This window comes from Scomber japonicus, chromosome 6, assembly GCF_027409825.1.
Source record: "Scomber japonicus isolate fScoJap1 chromosome 6, fScoJap1.pri, whole genome shotgun sequence".
Lineage (NCBI taxonomy): Eukaryota > Metazoa > Chordata > Actinopteri > Scombriformes > Scombridae > Scomber > Scomber japonicus.
Window position 1 is genome coordinate 5664788 of NC_070583.1, and position 19590 is coordinate 5684377.

The 19590-nt window shown below is 40.6% G+C and overlaps 2 protein-coding genes across 3 annotated transcripts in view; both read left to right on the forward strand.

Annotated features, from left to right (window-relative positions):
• Positions 1–195: 195 nt before the first annotated feature.
• Positions 196–1935, forward strand: tmem97 (transmembrane protein 97). Its single transcript, XM_053320866.1, has 3 exons — positions 196–353; positions 434–578; positions 1418–1935. The coding sequence occupies exons 1-3, from the start codon at positions 240–242 to the stop codon at positions 1690–1692; spliced, it is 534 nt and encodes a 177-aa protein (XP_053176841.1). The 5' UTR covers positions 196–239; the 3' UTR covers positions 1693–1935.
• A 1426-nt stretch (positions 1936–3361) lies between these two features.
• The window catches only part of ulk2 (unc-51 like autophagy activating kinase 2), a 36530-nt gene continuing 20301 nt past the window's right edge, over positions 3362–19590 (forward strand). The window contains exons 1-3 of one of the 2 annotated variants that reach the window (XM_053320632.1): positions 3362–3387; positions 10265–10357; positions 10520–10561. Coding sequence is in view for 1 of the 2 variants with exons in the window: in XM_053320631.1 (XP_053176606.1) it covers positions 6534–6623; positions 10265–10357; positions 10520–10561 (225 nt within the window). In the remaining variant the exon portion in view is untranslated. Of the gene's footprint in view, positions 3388–5472; positions 6624–10264; positions 10358–10519; positions 10562–19590 lie in introns of those variants that run through there. The other variant, XM_053320631.1, reaches the window with a different exon arrangement.

The window sequence follows — 19590 nt, forward strand, 5'->3', positions numbered from 1 at the left end:
TCATTGCATTTCAAAACCACCCGCTGTAATAATTCCAAGATTTACGAGGAGCACATAAAGTAGCATGTCCAATAGCTCCTGTGTGGGATGAATGGTGCGTTCAGGAACGCCCTTTTTGTCCCCTGTCAGCCAATTGGATCCATCCTGTGAACAACATGCGTTTCTACGACACACCACTGCCTCAAACTTGCTTCACTTTTCTTCCTTACCTGTCATTTGGACTGAATAGGTTTGACATAATGGCTATTCGTGTATTAGAAATCATATTTTTCTTCTATTTTGCCTCACACATTCCTATCACATTATTTATTGACTTACAAGCTCTTCTACCTGGACATGTATATCCTCAGCCGGTAAGTGTCAGTTAAAATACACTAAAGTAAGAGGTCTTTGTGGCTTAGAGTCAATTCATTTCACTCTTTCTTTCTACCAGCTGAAAGACCTTCTGAAGTGGTATGCAGAGGAGTTCAAAGACCCCATGATGTTGGCTCCTCCAGAGTGGTTCAAGTCCTTTATTTTCTGCGAGGCTTTACTTCAAACACCTTTCTTTCCTGTCGCAGCATACGCTTTTCTAAAAGGTCAGTAAACACAGCGCGGTTGCGTTCAAGTGTCACCTGCCTATAGGAGAGGTCGTACCAGACTGTGCTGAAAAAACTGTATTTTTTTAAATTACCGCGTTCAATGACAGAAAAACACGCATACAAACATGAATGAATGGCTTCTTAGAATATTTAGGACCAAATGTTGAATTCGGCATACACATAGTAACTATAATTAAAATAACATGCCCATATTGCCCAAGAGTAGATTCTCTTTGTGTTAGTTTACTCTGTTTAAACTCAGATAGTAGACTGAATAAAGTGTTATTTTACTAACAGTGAAAACGTATTGATGAACCACGAAGAAGCATTTGGGACTATAAGTCATTTGGAATGGAGGATAGGTGCAATATGTTATATTTTTTATTTATTTTCGCCAATAAACAAGCCCGCATTAAATTGACAGTTTTTCTAATGGAGTTCGGCGTGTAGTCAGTTGCAGTGCAGGTTGTCAGCAGGATAGAACACTAGCTCACACCTGCCCTCTGCTGGATTTGTACTATGCTCACATGGGAAAACCAGCTGTGTTAAATTAAGTAAACCAATTGACAGTTCACTTCTTGTAAGTAAAATTAAAATAGTATTTTTAAAAATATGTTCTCACTGGCAATCAGATACTTTTGGGTTAATTAGTCATGCATAGACAAGATACTGCCACTTCAAATCAATATAGGTCCATTTTCATTTTTGGTGCTAACAGCTATTAAAAAATAATAATTCAGAATCAGTCTCCCTGTATGGTGGATAATCTATAAACCTCACTGTTAAGAGTTTGTTTTGGGACTTTGTTCTTAAGACATACTGTTAATGTCCTCCAGGTGGCTGTAAGTGGATCAGGACTCCTGCCATTGTGTATTCTACACATGTGGCCACCACACTGATCCCCATCCTGGCCCACGTCCTCTTTTATCAGTTCCCATTGGAACCCCACCGTGGTCCCCAGACCCCGCAGGAGCGCTGGCTGCTGGTCTCCATATACGCTCCGTACCTGCTGATTCCTGTGCTGATACTGCTCACCATGCTGATGTCCTCCACATATAACCCCACCTCCAAGTCTGTAAACACATCAGCCAAATCCAAAAAGAGGAACTGAAAGATTAACAGACTATAGCTTTCTAATGATTGTGTTTTTACATTTCTGAATGTATTATTTTTGTATGAGCTGCAGACTATCTAATAAAACTATTATTAGTAGGAAATGGCTATTTTAAAACCTGATACAATGCACACTTTGAATGTGAAAATGTAACCATTGTTTGTTGGATGTTTTTTCGCTTTTGTCAGCACTACGGTGACATTTAGAAAGAAGAAAATAGCAGTCAGTAGAAAATTAGGCCACAAAAATATCAAATATATTATTATATTTATCAAAATATTATGTTTTCCATTATGCATTTACACATAAAGGTGAAGGTGTGGCACACTGCCTCCATGCTCCCTGGTGGTTAGCCTCTGTTCTCTGGAGCCAAAAGTCTGGTTCCTATTTTTACATTGGGTCTTAACCTTGAACTAGGTGTAAGCAAAGCTGAACAGTCTGTCTGTATGTTAGTTAATCCGGTCAATTATCCTTAGACCATTAACTCCACACTCATACGTAGATCATAATACACACTTAACATTTGGGATTATAAAATTGAAACTCAATGGCTGTTGTACACACCTAATTATCCATTTGCACTTTATTATAGTATTTTCAATTGTTGTTTGTTCTCCATGTACAATACAAGACAAAGCAGGGCACATTTATTTGCATAGCACATTTCAGCAACAAGACAATTCAAAGTATTTTACATCAAGACAGGATATAAAAGCAACACATGGCACATAAAAAGACATTTAAATATGTTTAAAAGTGTTAAATTGGAAATAAGATTAAGCTGAAAAAGATAAAACGGGAGAATAAAAACGTACAATGTGGTGTAAGGTTTTAATGCTAAAATTTGGATTTAATCAAGAATAGTCGTAAACAGAAAACTCTTCAGCTGTGATGTAAAAGAACCAAAAGCAGACCTGCAGCCTTCTGGGAGTCTGTTCTAGATATGTGGAGCATGAAAAACTGAATGCCGCCTCACCATGTATTCACTGAGTGACCAGTTTACAATATACTTGTATAATCTGATACAATCCAATACACCAGCTGTAATAACTCCTGTCTGTGTGAAGTTATTGATGTTTATAGCAGCTTTTAATGCAATGCAATACTATTTAATTCTCTTTAGACAGATTTGTGGTGCCACAAGAATGATAACTGTAGTTGCACAAACCACATTCAGGTGTCAGGATGATTTTACTGGCCATCTGGAAAGTGTAACATCTTCCTTATCTTATGTGTAACACAACTGATAAAGTGAACTAGAAAAGACAGTTTGTGTCATCACCACAGTTCATGGTCATCACTCTGTCAACTCTGTGTACTGCCGAAGACAATGAAGGAGACTGTAGAAGACACAGCAGGTGCACAGCCAGATATTCACTGTAAACTACTGTCTGTCCTCAATAAATTCATAAAACTCCAATATCACATTTTCAAGTGAAACATAGCAGGTGTGATGTGAGCCCATTGCTTTAAACCATTAAAGACAGACCAATGAGAAGAGCTAATAAAGCACATCCTGTCTGGTAGGTCACCCCACTGTCTGCTGGCCCTGTTGGCCAAATCTCACTCACCTTTGTTCCTTGTGGACTTTTGGCACAACCTCAACAGCAGCACAGACAATATGTGGGTGAAAGATCTGAGTTGTAACTGTGAGCTGAGGCAGTTTTGCTATTTCTGATCAAATGTTCAACAGTAAGTAAGATCTTAAAATCAGTTCTAAAGTGATGCAATGATTGCTACTGTATGACATGCTTTTATTTTTAGTGCTGGTTAGAAACATGGTAACCAACTGTAAGCTGTACTTATAAGTCTCACACAGACACACTAGTCCAAACAGTGTATAATGAATGTATGAATAAGTCAATCCTCTATAAGAAGTGTACTTATTTAAAACCATTATTTAAAGATATGAACATGATAATACAGCAGCTCACATTTCATACTGTTATGGTGCAGTTAAGCAAGGCATTGACCAACCATGCTGCCTGCAAGTTCTCCTGGACTCGTGGAGGCACCATGAACTTTTGTCAGTGTCTTCTTTTGCCAACTATTGCTAGCTCATAGGTGCTCAAGCTGAGGGTCCCAAAGTACCTCCTCTTAACTAATTCAGTATTTAGTGCCCGCTTATCTGATTCTGTCAGCAGTTCGGTCAAGTAGCTGTTCCAGGCACGACCATAGAGTTAAATACTGGTACAGTTATGGGTGGTGTGGTGCTACTTCAAGCTGCTTGTTAACATTAAACAATCATTAGAAATGTCCCAACCTCTGTGTCTGTTTCCTTTAGCAGCCAGTGATTACATTATTGATGCTTAAATTGTAATTTTCACTGGATGGTTGGTGGAGATTGGCTTATGATGCAACCTCAGAGCAAACTACTTTTTAAATCTCTTGGTAGGAAAAGATACAAAAGTGCACAGACAAAGCAAAAATTAAAGAAATGTTGAACATTGTCATCTGACGTTAACTGTAACATTTTAGAGGAGCCAGCAGCTGACATGTTCAGTTTCTTACTTTACTTAGTTTTATTAATTACTAATAATCAGGTGGCTGTTTTTTATGATTTTTAAAATTCATTTATGTATTCTACTGGCTAGACTGAGGATACATGACCGGACTAACCACTTCAGGTGTATTGACTTTTACCTACCAGCCATAAATTCATTATGACACAAGAAATGTTTTCCTGCTGCAGATAGACAAGCTATAGTATGGGAATAGTATGGGAATATTATGGAGGTGGGGGGTGGGGGTGCTGAAATCTATGTGATTTGCATTTCACAATCAATGTTTGCTCGTTTCTGAAGGAAGAGTGAAAAATGATTTCAGGGTTGGTTAGTGTCTGGTACACAAAAAAGATTTACTATTTATTTTATTTATTAATATTTATTTACAGGTGTGAAAACAGCATAGTAGCATTTTCACAAACACTGGCTCTCAGTACTATGTGTTTGAACCATAAATTATAAAGACATATTTTTGCAGCCTGTCATGTGTTTCGCAGGAAAGGTCTGGTTGTACAAGCTTGCTGGTGATATTTTCAGCCACCAGAGGGCGTAAAACTCCAAACACATGCTGTACACTGTCAACTACAGTAAACTACTGACTGGTTCAGTGTATCTCTGCTGCCCCCATACATTTAGTATTTATTTCAGCTCTTCTATGTGTATGTACCGCGTCACCACCTCAGTGTGTGCTCATACTGTATCAGTGTTTATGAAGATCAATGTTTTTAGTTCAATGTTTCATGTATCACTTAATCACATCTACAGAATATTGCTATCATCTGGACATGTGGAAAGCAGCATCATTCGCTTTAATCCCAGGTCTCTATGGAGCAAATGCATCTTTCATTAAAAAATATTGTAAAATAAAAAAATAAAACATTTATTTACAATTAAGTAAATGTCAAACATATCTATTATAGGACTACGGTCCCATACGCTTTAATATCATAAATCCCAAAGTGACTTCACATTCATTTCCCCCTATTCTTCTGAGTAAAATGATGTAAACCATTCCTTAATTGAGGACATCTGGCACACATCTCTAAATTAACCTTGACTCAGAAGTATTCAAAATCGTGTTTTAATTTGAATTTTGCATAAATATCCTGGTTAGTGTATTTCAATGTTTTCGAGGCGTCCTTAGAGCGTTAGGAGTGGGACTAACCCTTGCAGCGGAAGGAGCCGTTGAAAGCCTGCCTTCGCGGAAGGATAGGCGTATAAAAAGAAAACATGGCACTGGCTCTCAGTATTGTTTAAGTGAACGACAGGATCACAGCACCTGCCGTTTGTTATGATGTGACAGCAGTGCACAGAGATTGATATTTATAGTTGATATTAGCAGGTTAATGTACAGTAGCTTGACGTGGACAGGGATATAACTGAAGCTGAGGGCTGCTTCCACGCTAACCTTAGCCGTCCTGACTGACTTGACGACGAAGGAAACAACGAAAGTGTTCGTTTATGTCACACGGATGAAATTAATGCTCACTGGCGAAACGTCTGTGTTTTTCGAGAGGACAGAAATGTGTCTTGTGGACTCGGACGCCTAGTCGAAGAGGACATGTAACAAGGACTAACGACAAACAACAGTCCGGTGTTGACATTTGTGTTGCATCTTTTCGATTTGTTGAAGCTAACAGTGACTGTTGACTAGCTCGCGGATGTTGGCTAGCTTTATATGTCGCTGCGGCTTGTATTTTTCAGATAGACGTAGGTTAAATGATTCAGTGTGACATAACAGACTAACCTTATTCCCATAGTATTGCTGTCATGTTTGCAGAGAGCTGCTATGGGCAGCAGCTATGACGCTAGGTCTACAGGGTTATGTCACTGTCAGGCTAACAGATAGCTCGCTGTCTGCAGCTGCTCCAGTGTTTGCATGGTCATGTCTCACAGGCTTGGCATCATGTAGACTGTCCCTCTGAACAGGTTAGGCTTCTGGGGAATACACAGTGTGTTAGTGAGCCTCCTCGGTGAGTAATGCAAAGCTGGATTGCTGCTATCCAACTGGGTCAAAGACTGACAGCTGGTACTGATACAGTTTAGCTCAGGATTGTTGCTAGCCATGCTCAAAGCTGTCTGCTCTGTGTGATATTACAAACATCCCAACCTAGTTAGAGGGCATGTGAATGCATCATGTCCTGACTGCATCTCTTATTTATGCAATAAGACACATCAGAGCAGCCTGTCATGAAATAAAGCCGCAGTGCGAGCAGCAGCAGCACCAGGACTGAGTGGATCATTTTGCTCCAGGATTATATTCTGAAGAGGAGAGCAACGTTCAGAGCTGTCCACTCCAGGACTCAGCATCAGCTGTACCATCAACTCATCACGATGGAGACAGTGGGAGATTTTGAGTACAGCAGAAAAGACCTGGTCGGACATGGAGCCTTTGCTGTGGTGTTCAAAGGAAGACACAGGAAGGTAAATAAATAGCATACCTGCAGTGTTTTTCTTTCCCTCTCTTCCCTTTTATTTGGAGGAGAAAAAGGGGGACAAGTAGGCAGCTTAATCATAAATCTGGGTCAATGCAGAATTCAGTTCCTGTGGGCTGTCGCCTTTTTTGTGTGGGGGTAATGGATATATTTACAGACGCTTTTATGACTAAACACCAAGATGCAGTGTGATGTGATGCACAGTCATGCAGTGGCAGATGATACCAGTGTTATTGCATCGTCCTGATGTTAGTTGTGTAAGTGCATTTATGTCATTTCTTTCATTCATGAAAGGGATGAGTCAGGCAGCAGTGAATGACTTGCTGACGTACTGAGGCAGGAGGGAGGATGGGGTGCAGTGTTTTTCCTCCTGCCTTTTTAAGGATACAGCATTCCTTATGTAAGAGCCGCACAGGGTCCATTCATACTGATGCACTGAATCCTCTGTTAATAATAACATCGCATCATGCTGAGGAATAGAGAGAAATCATTACATTTGACTGGAATGTTTCTGTTAACACTGTTATTGAAGGGCAGAGATGGTGTGTTTTTGTTTGTGTTTATATATGTGTGTGTGTGTGTGTGTGTGTGTGGCAGAGATGCAGGACATGACATCATGTTGCCACTGTTGTGAAGCAGATGGTCCTGAATTCCTCAATGAAAACCACCATAGAGCATCCCCACATGCTCCCTGCTGCAGCAGCCAAAGCAGACCAGCTTCTCTCTCTATCTCTCTCTATCTGAATCCATAACTAGCTCACAACCTGAAAACTGAACTGAACACCTGCAAACAATCACCCCGGTCATCATGTGCGAGCACATCCGGCCTCCTCTGTCGCGTTGAGATGGAGCTGGCACGTGATGAGTGTATTTACTGTATAAGTCCTATCATCTGCATTCCATTTAGCCTATTTATAGGATTATTTCCACCTCAGAGGAACAGTAGGGTTAGAGACGCTCGCATGCAGCAGACGTGATGGATTGCTTCATCACCCAGGCTGGGTGTTGGATGTTACATATGGGCTCTTGTTCCACTGTAATATCATGTTAACATTATGCAAAGGCTCAGATAAAGCCAGGGACAGACATTTGTTTGGATTAATTGCTGTAGGAAAAATGTGATGATGTAATTGTATGTCAACATCCTATTATATTTACACCATGAGACTCTGTTGATAGTCTTCTGTTGACCTTCTGCAACAAAACATGTAAAACTTCACAAGCTTCAGACAAGCTGCAACATAACACAGCAGCAGTCTGCACCTGTGCTTAAAATGTATGTATGAATACATTCATTGAGCTTAAATACACAATATATGTACGGTATTCATTAGAGTATTTACTTAGTTTGGAAGACTTTTGAACCTTTTCCTGTACAGTGTGTTTTTAAACTCAGTCTGATGTTAAAACACACTGTCAAAGTGCAAAATCATTTGGACTCGTAGAAGATCATTGAACAATTATGTAAGACCTTTATTGGTATGTGACACATGTACATATGAGACCTGTAATGTCAGCCAGCAAATGTGAAAAATTTAGTGAATGCTTTTGTATCAGTGAGGTTTGTTTTTTTTCCAGATAAGAGAGGAAACGATACAGTACTTCTTCTTCTTTTTTTTTTTTTTAAAGTTTCTCTTTCATAACATAGGTGTGTATTTTGGTTTAGATTTAGGATGTGGTTATTTTTGTTTCTGCAAAGCACTGCTTCACTGTAGGCATTCCAACCTCTCTGAGTCAAGAACTTTTTTTTATTGCTCAGATGATATAAATATGACAAGTTCCTACAAGCTGAACTTCTAACTGATAATCAAGCATATCTGAAAAGATCACATTCAGAAACTAATCCAGTTTAAAGTTTGGAAGAATCATGTGAACTTTTTTTTTGTGCAAAACTTTGTCACAGTTCCACCAGATAAAGTTTTTGAATATGTGTTATTTTGGATATGAGAAATAATCAGATCTCTTATTGTTTCATCTTTCACAATATCAATACCAAGTATTCGAAATTCAGAATTTGATCTGATGAATGTCAGTCAGCTGAAGTTACCCATAGGACAAACATACGTTAATACTTTATAGGATCATATTGCCTCAGAGTTACCATCTCCTCCTTATTGCCCGAGTCAGATTTATTTATCACATATTTTCCATATGTGAGGAAAAGAATATGTTGATACTACTGAGGTGTCGTCTCACTCGTCCGCTGTCTATCACAACACCTCTGACTGTCATGCGGCTGCAGTGTTGCTGACGCTATAATCTCTTTGTCGCTCACACCTCCATAATCGGCCTGTGATTCATAAATGAGATCATGCATTATTCTGGAAAATGAAAGCGTGACTCCAAGCAGAGGAGAGAAGAGCTTAACTCTCCGACACACAGAAATGAGTTCGGTTTGATAGAAGACCCCCCCGCCTCCCCCTCCTTCTCCTCCTCTTCCTCCTCCACCCTTCAGCATTACATGAGGGGCCAACGGGGTCACATTTTTTTTTTCTTTTTTTTTTTTCTATGGCTGTAGTGTTGGCGGCTCAGTCACACTTGGCTGGGCATGCTGTCAGTGAGTAGGGGATGGACGCAGCTCAGTTGGCAGCGCATCTCACACACACACACACACACACACACACACACACACACGAGACTCATGGACTCATGTCACTCACATGCAGTCGCACTTGTGTGCTCAATTCTGTGCCAGGCTCGAGGCGGAGAGTTCACCCGCACAACAAGAACATCTCCTATTAACCTAGATCCATTTGGAAAGCATCTCTTTTTTTTAATTCATAGAATTCCTTCCTCAGCCTCCCGTCTAACTTACCATGTTGATTTTATTTGTGTGCACCGTCTCTGTGTTTTTCTTCTCAAGGCCATAGAATAGAAACAGTCTCGCTTGTCTCCCAGGTTTTATTTCTATGCCCTGTGCTGGCAAGTTTTTTTTTGCGTGTCCCGCACATGTCTCGAGAGCATCTCGCTCACGTGATCACCAAAAATGAGTTCTTTTTATACCCGCTCCAGCAGCTCATCTGGAAACATTATCCAAGAAAAATAGGTCCCTCTCCATTCTCCTCTTAGCTTTTAGTGTAAGTAGGCTCTGCTCCCTCCACCACCCCCACTCCCCCGTTGTTCTTTCTAGCTGTCATCCGAGTGCCTCGTCATTGAGCGTGTCATTCAGCGCAATGGGCCGGCGTGGCTGTCAGAAACCCAAATGAACCCTGTGTTATTGGGACGGGTAAAATTTCCTCCGTTCTTCAAGCCAGCTCTCACACAGAGATGCTGACAGTGCGATTAAGGCCAGAGGGCTTGGGTTTTGACACACACACACACACACACACACACACTCACACAGACTTTCTTTCACATATACTTAATAATGCTTGCCTCCATTTAAGAATGTTTATATCATGAATGCAAATGTTTACAAGTGAGCAAGTGTATTACTGTACAGTCACTAGATGTGCATTGAGTAAGAAAAGACAATCATATGATGTGTAATCTTTATTTGAAAGAATATATACACAATAAGAAACATACATTGAGATAAGGAAAAGAGAACAAACCAAATGTCAATCAATTAAATATGACATTAAAAAGTGTCTTTGTTTTGTCCTCATTCCTGCTCTCTGTGTCATGCAGAAGACAGATTGGGAGGTGGCCATCAAGAGTATTAATAAGAAGAACCTGTCCAAGTCCCAGATCCTTCTTGGCAAGGAAATCAAGATCCTGAAGGTGAGCGGGACACTTTAATTGCTTCTCACTTATCTCCTCTGCATGCTTAAAGAACGATCCGGCACCAACCTTGTGTCTGACCCTTTGTAAAAGAAAAAAAGGGACCTCGGCTTACTCGCCTGATAATAATGCATCTTGTTTCTCTGCTCTGTTTGTCCTCAGGAGCTCCAGCATGAGAACATCGTGGCACTTTATGATGTCCAGGTGAGTCTAGATCTTTTCTGTATATTGACTAAGAGTTGAGAAAAATGTCAGTTTTTTCAATATCTATCAAGCAAGCTGTTGAAAAACATATATTCCATCCCCAAATCTCGCCAGTGACTCCAGGTTTGTTCTGCACAGCTTATGCTTATGTGCTCCTCATGACTTTTAGTTGGATGTAAAACTTTCTAAGAATACTACTTCTACAAGACTACATCACCCAAACAACCTGCTTTTAATGCTTCTGGCTAAACTATGAAGCCAGTGGAAACTCTGCAGTATGACTGAAAAAAAGAGTGCATTGTGCAGAATCTGAAAGGCCACACTGTCAGCAACACTGTCACACATAGACAACACGGTTTGATGCTCCATCCGACGGGCCGCATGTTAAACAAGCTCACATTTTCTTTTTGGCATTTAGCAGAGTCACACATCATCATATTTTGTGCAGGCAGTCCACCTTCACATCTTTTGTGTGTTCACTAAAATGTCTTTTTAGGAATGAATAGTGGATGCTGGAGGGAGAATATTACAGTGTATTTTTGAAGAGCTTCTAGTCTGCTACATTTCTCACTGCTGCTCCTGTTGTTTCTACCTTCTGTAGAGCGTCAGTGTTATTAGCTGTTGCACACGCAGGGATGGGTCACTCGTAGGCGTTATGAGAGGCTCTGACTACGTTTATTTATGTGGTGCAGCTACAGTTTAAACAAATGTTTGGGCTTGTAGTCATTTTAAATACAACTCGCGGATCGCTGCTTTCAGCTTATTCATTGTGCGTAAGTATAAGTTACTGAAACAGAATCACATCCATAGAAAAACACAGGAAGATGGATTTGTTAGTGTCTGCTACCCTCGTCACACATGTTTACAGTACATTGAACACGTAATAAATATTAGTTGTGGTTCTGTCAAAGGTTGAGATCAGTTCTGCTCTCCTGTGTCTGTTCCCAGGCTCAAGAATTTGGTGTAATAACCCTTTAGATTCCAATGTGCTTCCAGTGAGGATATCCAAAGACAGACATAAGCAGTGGCAGTAATAGTTAAAGTGATGATAAAGCACTTCCCACATAGCAGAGGTGCTTCCTGTGTTTGCGTAAGCCTCCCCCAGGAACCAGTCTATCCACCCTTCCACCCCTCCACCCCTCCACCCCTCCACCCCTCTCCTCATTCCTCCATCAGTCTCGCTGATGTAATAACCTCATCTAGAGGCAGCATGTCTGAGGAGCCCAGTCATAACTCAGCAAGCAGAGACAGTAGAATAGGAGGCTTACATCAGTGACCACCAGACTTAAAGAAACACTCAGTGGAATTGTTTTTGAAACAAAGAGCTGCTTCTAGAGTTTACATTTTTTGTCATTACTTGATTAGTTACCTTAGAAAATGAAAAAAAAGGTTGTGACACAAATAAAAGAGACTGGCTATGCATATTTATATCTCCTCATAGTAGCAAGAAGGGTCAGGGATAATAAGCTAGATAATGTGTGATGTGAGTACTAAGTGTTTAAATGTGGCTTCATTAGGTGTCCAAATACTATATAATACACTGTCTAAATGGATAGTTAAAGGAATAGTTAGACATTTTCAGTAACATTCCTGTTCACTCTCTTTCAGATGAGATGCATCCATTTAATATGAAGCTACAGCTAGCAGTTTTTTTTAGCTTAGCTTAACTGGAAATGGAAAACCTCTATCCTGACTGTACTGAAATCCAGACAGCTCCTCTAAAGCTCACTGACTAACTAACATGGTGTATCTAGTTTGTGGTACAAAAGACATGTAAAACCATGCAGTGGTTTTGGAGGTTATGTGCTGAACTATTTCTTGGCTGGGCACAGTGAGCTCCTGAAGTCTTGTTTTCATCTTTTATGTTACCTACAATACTACAAAATGTAGTATTGCTCAACTAAAAGACCAGTCTGATTATAAGACAATTTAAAGGTTGTCTATATATTCTAGCTAATATATTATTGATGTGGTTTGACATTGATTATTTACCTCAGGCTTAATGCTCAATTATTCATAATGCCTCAAAACCAAACCCACTTCGTCAAATGAGTGGTATGAGTTACTTTCTTCATTCTTTCTCTCTCTTTGTTTCTTTTTGTTTACTTGCTCTCAGACACCTCTTCCTCTGTAGTGTGTCTCATGTACTGGTCTGGTTTAGCACAGTGTATTGGTGTGTGTTTCCTCTCTCTGTGACTATCAGTAGAGTGTGTGTATATCTGTGTGTGTTGTTGCCCTTTGGCAACACAGACCAGTTAGCAGCTGCTGCTTTGCTTTCCCTCTTTTACTTCTTTCCATTCCTTATTTATCTTTTTATATTTAGCTCACTTTTTCCATTTTCTCACCCCCCCCCCCCCCCACCACCACCACCACCCATCCTGCCTTCGATCATCACTTCCTCTTGCGTCTGTGGTTGGCTTCTGCTCAGCCTCATCAGCTGTTGTTGTTTGTCGGGGGCCACGTGCTGTCTGACTGGGTTTACTCAACAGAACAAGACATGTAACTCGAGCTCTTTTGTGCAACCGTCTAGTCACGCCCAGTTTCTCGTTTAGACTAAAAAAACCCACAGATTCCTGCTTGTTCCTGTCTTGAAATATTGTTAATATAGAGGCAGATCTTCCTGAGGTGTACCACTGTTCTTGCCTTTAACAACAGGAAGTGGGTAACCTATTTAAAGTGTGATTATAATGAATCCATGAACCCAGTTTTTCCTGACCTGTCTGTTGTACACACTCTGAGTGGTAACTGATAGACCTGCTGACAGGTGACGGCTGCTGGGAAAGGGCATGTCTCTAAGTCAATGGCAGTCTCATAAAGTGTGACAGTGATGGTGAGAGTGTTGACCTTTTGATAAGCGTAATGCTGCTAATGCAGTTGATCACGTATGGTTCTAGGCTGCAAATGCACTTGCATACAGAGCTGTTGTTTAGACAGAGGAAATTGAGATCAGGGCAATGCTGAGATCAGACTACTTAAATCCTGTTTAAAGAGATAAATGATTGTAAACCTGTGTGTGATTTCAAAGGCTGAACTCTCATTTCCATTGTTTTTCGAGACACCCCTACTCAACAACTATTAGATGGGTTGCCATGTAGTTTTATACCAGCATTTATGATCCTTGGAGGATAAATCCTACAGACTTTGGTGAACTCTTGACCTTTCCCCCTAGCCCCACCATGACGTTCACATTTGTAGTGTCTCAACAACTATTGGATGGATTGCCTCAGGATTTTTTACATATATTCAGACTTGTAGTAACTGTGGCAACTGCCACAGCAAATATAAACTAGGATGGTGAACATGGTAAATATTATAACCTCCAAATATCAACATGCTGTGCACGTGTGTTATTCTTGTTCAACTTAATCAAGCACTGAATGTTCACAGTAGGAGTCTTAATATAAAAGTTAATATGAAACTGATAAGACCCCATAACTAAATCCTAAATCTTAATCTTAGCGATTTCCCTTGCTGGCCCGCTCAGGTTCACACCACAGCTGACTACGTTTCTATCCACATCGCTGTGTTTGTGTATACAGCAGCAGCACCATATAGACTAGACAGCATTGTGTCGGTTTGAACACTGAATAAACACTGAGTTAAACTGCTTATGTCCTTTTTGTATGTTTGATTTAGGTTCACAATAGAGGTGTTTATTCACTCAACATCACATTGTGACAGTACACTAACAGTCTACCAGACTACCTCAGCACTTATTTTTGACTGAAAGCCATCACAGTTCTTCACTTTTCCCTGCAATATTTTTCTATCCTGAAATAGTCTTGAATTGTGCAGTGATTTGTTTTAGTATATTAAGGTAATTTACAATCGCTGTTATTTAGTTGGGCTAGACTTAATAGGAAAATACCATTTAAAAAGATGACCTGGACCACCTGTGAGGTAAAGCTTTAAAAAGGTTTTAAAATGCCTTAAATTTGGCTCTTTAAAACTTCCATATACACTCGTATGCCAGCTTGCGTGCATGCAGTAAACTTTGCTTGTGTGTGAATCACCAGCTGCTTGAGTGTGGAAAGAAGCAGCCAGCTACTGTATACCTGCCTTCCTCTCAGAATAGCAGTGCACAGACAAAGACTGCAGGCCTGGATGTGGGAGTACACACGGCCCCTGACAGATTGCAGGTCCTTATTCTCGGCACTGTAGCTCGTTTTCCTGCTTTTAATGACAGTCTTAAGCTCACAGCTGAGCGCCTCCCGGTCCTTCTTCACAGAGCTGTTAATGTTAAGCAAGCTGCAGCCGTGCGAGGTATATGCAGTCTAATTATAAGGTGTCCTGTGTCAGAGCTCTGTGGCTTGCGCTCTCTCTCTCACTTAGTCTGTACAGAAGAACACAACTGCTTCATCATGTTTGGAAGTTTCCTGTTAACACAGATAACAAGAGGTATGTTTGTTTTGATTGGACATTAACTTATCACTTATGTAAGATGGTCAGAGTTGGATATTCCCTCCTGCCAAGTGCTGTTTAAATTTAAACATGCACAATTATAGTTGGAAAAAAAGAAATCTTAACTCAAGATTCACTTCTTTTTGACTTTCATTAGGGCAAGAAGTTTCGGTTTTTCAAGGATCAAGGTTATCTTTTGTTATCCTCGAGGGGCAAGTTGTAGTACAGCCATTATTAGCCACATAACCATCAGACAACCACAATAATAAATAGACTGCAAGCAGATATTTGTGGATTGAGCAGCTCAATCTGCCAAAATGAAATCTGAATGCAGCAATGAGCGGTTTCTGAATTCTTAAAGGTCAGCCAACACAATTCTGTTTAAAGAAGGAGTGAGACCAATCACACACTTGTTTCACCATTACAAAGCCTGCAGTATTTCATAAGTGCACATTCAAAGTTCTGCCCTTTGTCCACCTTTCATCAGATGTGAACATAACTCAGTGTGTATCTTCAGGAGATATCCCAGGATTTCGTCAGTGAGTTTCATCAGTATTGCTCTTAGACAACTTGAGTTATGAGCAAATATGTATACCACTTGCACCAAAAATGATGCAGATTCAGTCCAATGAGAATTGCTCGGCTGGTGCATGTGCCAAAAAAAACTTTGTAGCTTCCTGGGTTGCTTTTGCATTATGTGGTCCACTGAATATGTGCAGTACAGTTTCCTCTGCTGGCCCTGGCCACGAGTTCCTTCTCGGACCATAGACTTTACATTGTGATGATGTCACAGATTTTAAAATTGCTTTTCTCGGCTCGAGGAAGATTTTATAAATGTAAAACCTCCATGAATCAAGAATTTCTTCATTGAAAGAGTCATAATTGACCTTATCTGCTGTTCAAGATGTTCTGTCTTCAGTTTTACAGACCTCTCTTTTACAATGGTGCTCTATGGGAAAATGCTGTTTGTGCCACAGGGGGGATTTCTCTCTGCAATACCGCAAGTGACCACTTGAAAAAATTGGCTGAGTGACAGCGCCCTATGGATCTGGCTAGAAATGCAATGCAAGACCCATTCCCAATCACAGACTGACGTTATGATGACGTTAAGATTTCTGATGATCAGACTGATGGTTAATAAGCTATGGCAAATATCCTCTAAGCCCCACCCTTTGCAGAGATATATTGGTTGATGGCTGCCATGTTTTTGGTCTAGTCTTGCTCAATATTGTAGAATCGTGTATCTCACAGCAACTTTGGTGTGGATAAAGTCAAAATCAAAAAGTGGATGTCACATGACTGTCATTCATCATAGCAGACTTTATGATCCAAAGAAATCTTTATTAGACAACTCTATGGATGAGAGAGAAACCAATTTGATGAGGAACACTGTGAGATGTGTTTGAAAGCTCTATAAAAAGCTAATAATCGGATATGTTTGCTTCATTGTCAAAGAATAGATAAGAAATGTAGTTTGATTAGCACAAGAATTAATACCTGACTTTGGAAACTGTAGTTTCACAAAAAACAACAAAGATCAGTGTTTTTAATGAGCAAACTGCTACACTAACACTCAATAACAAAGTTAGGACAGTTTTGGTTATTTCACACTAATCTAATCTAATCAGGATTTAGCTAAATTTGAGTCAAATTCTGATGACACTTAGAGGCTCATATGCTTATAGGCAAAGAAAAAAAGCTGAATTTAAAGAAAATCAAACCCCTGTTTTCAAGGTAAATTAACTTTTACATTAATCAAATATACATTTTTATGCAACAATACCTTCAAGCATCAACCTGCAGTTCAATTGTTGATATAGGTATCAAGTATCCATGAGTTTGTGGTTGAACTACATCACACAAACACACACTCACACAAACACACACACACACAAACACACACAAACACACACACGCCTCATTGCTAATATAAAGGTAAACAGAGGAAAAGGGGGGCGGGGGTTTGTTTATGATGTGTTTTGGTGTGTGAGCCAATTTCTACAAAAGCTGATGCTGCTCCTAAAGAACATTGTGTTCCAGCCTAGAGAGGGGCCCCCAGCCTGGGTGTGTGTGTGTGTGTGTGTTTGTGTGCACGTATGCATGTGCGCGTCCCTTTCACATGAGGTATTGAAGCAGGACTAACATGACCAGCGCTGAATAGAAAAAGAGAGGCAGTACATGTTTTTGGATAATTTCAGGGGGAGGACTTTTGGAACTTCTCAAACATTTTCCTAGAAAACCTGCAGCGTGAACTTCGGTGGCGTCCGTCCACATTCCTTTACACAGCTTTGCTTTCCAGACTTTTAACTAGATGGGACAGAAGCTGGGAGAAAAAAAAAGATACGGTTACTGCTCCTGAGGCACTGGCACACACACACACACACACACACACACACACACACACACACACACACACACACACACACACACACACACACTTGTGGATGGTACATACTTAGTGAGTTACATGTTTGATCAGCAGATAAGCATGAGCAACTCCCACATGATCTTCCATACGTACATGCTGCTCTATTACATAACAAAGAATGTCTGTCGGGACTTTAAAGATTTGAAATCCTAAATTAAAAAAAGAAAAGGTCTGTATTTGACTTCATTTGTCTTCACCTTCCATGTTAACGTGTTATTACTTATTACGCAGCCTGGTTTATAGCAGGCACGTGCACCTTTTTATGTGATCTTCTTGTTTTTTTTCCATGCATGACTGTCTCAGCAGTGTTTCTTTGTGTGTCCTCTATGCGGTCAGCATATCAGCATATCTGTGTCATAACCAATGGTGCGCTCTCAGGACTCCACCTGCCAAATAATAAACATCCTCCCTCTGATTTTTCCAAAAGATCCAGCCGCGCTGAAAGTCAACAAGCCACCAGTGAACTTTTGTCCTCGGCAGATAATTAGTGTTTTCTCGCCGCTGTCACTGACACAGTCATCAGTCACTGCTGCCGACTTTACTCTCTCCAAATGATAAACGGCCCGGATTACGCTTAACACTTGCGTGACAAAAGCATGCCGGCTTTCTACAAACCCCCCCCCTCCCCCAATTAAGCCCCCCTATATACACATGCACTCCTCTCAACCTCCACCCCCTGCAGTTTGCCCGTCCCCATCCCCCCTGTACAGTTACATAATTTAGCGCTCCTGGAACTGGACTGTGACGCAATGACTGAACAACTAACCAGACTCACTGTTGTTTTGGCTCACACTGACTCTTGGCAGCACTGAGTGTTTTTGTGTGTCACCAACTTAACTTTCTATGTGTTGTGTTGTCAGTTTTTCAGTCTCCCTTTCATCCAACCTGCAGATTTTGCTGCTTACAAAACAGCCTCTAAATGTAACAGGACTGTGACAAGGTTATGATGACAGAGGAGCTATTTATAAAGTAGCTTGTTTTGGAATATTTTGTCCTGGAAGAGAACGTTTCAGAAGACAGCCCTCATCTGGCGGCGAGCCATCAACAGTCCAAAGTCCATCAAATTTTATTTCAGATGTCGCCAAATATGTGAGCGGCACCTTCCAGAAAAGATTTGGCAATGTAAACAGGTTGTGCACGGTCCTCACTTTCATGTCTGCAAGCTGCCACTTCCATTAAGCTCCCAAACAAAGGCTGCCCTATGCTCCACCGTCACCACCTGCCTCTTGAAATTCATCTCACTTATTCGCAATTAAGCAACAAAAACCAAAGGGAGGCGACTGCAGCAGTGAGACAACAACACGCCAAAACTCTCACGTGTTGTTGAATTTAAAATGTTGCTTCAGGCTGCAGCTGTTCCTAGAAGTACCCTGAAGTTTCTGTGCTGTTTTGTTGCTATCAGGTTTCTGTGAAGTTAGGCTGCGGGACACTTGAGTTTGGGATTGTGTAAGAATGTTCTTGAGCGATGCTGGCCAAGTTATTCACTTGTATTGTGTGTGCTTCTGTGCTTTTGTGACGTATGAGTGATCTGTCCTCTCAGTGACTCCCCCCCCACACCCCACCCCCCTCTTCTTCTCCAGATTGCGCCGCAGAATACATCCTCCTTATGTAATCCCCCGTAGACCCCCCCCCCCTCCCTGCCAACACACATGTATTCACACACAAATACAGTCTGAATGGATACTGGTGTGGCCCCATCCCCCCACCACCACTACCACTAACACCACCACCACCTGCCCCAGTTGGAGAAAACACTATAGGATTGGAACAGACTGAGCTACTTACCAACCAAACAAACAAGCCCATTAGCACAGGGTCACACAGCCCAGTGGCACTGTGTTATAGTAAGTGGTCACCTTGTATTTGTTTGTGTGTGGCGTGGTGCAAAGGTTGAGAAAATGTTGTGTTGAATTCCCCTAGAAATACTAATGGCTGCTGGAGTAGATGTCAATCCAATTTCTTATATAAGAAGTTTACTCTGCAAATTAAATTATTTTTGTTAATACTGTGGACTCAAACAGTGAATCAGTTGAGCCTGTGATTAAAAATATTGATTACCATTGAGTACTATTCTACACTACACATCATCTACTTTCATATAAATACCGATTCTTAGCTTGACACATTTATATTTAGTATTAAAATAATACTAAATGATGAACGCCACTGCTGAAATTACATTACATTACATTGTACATAA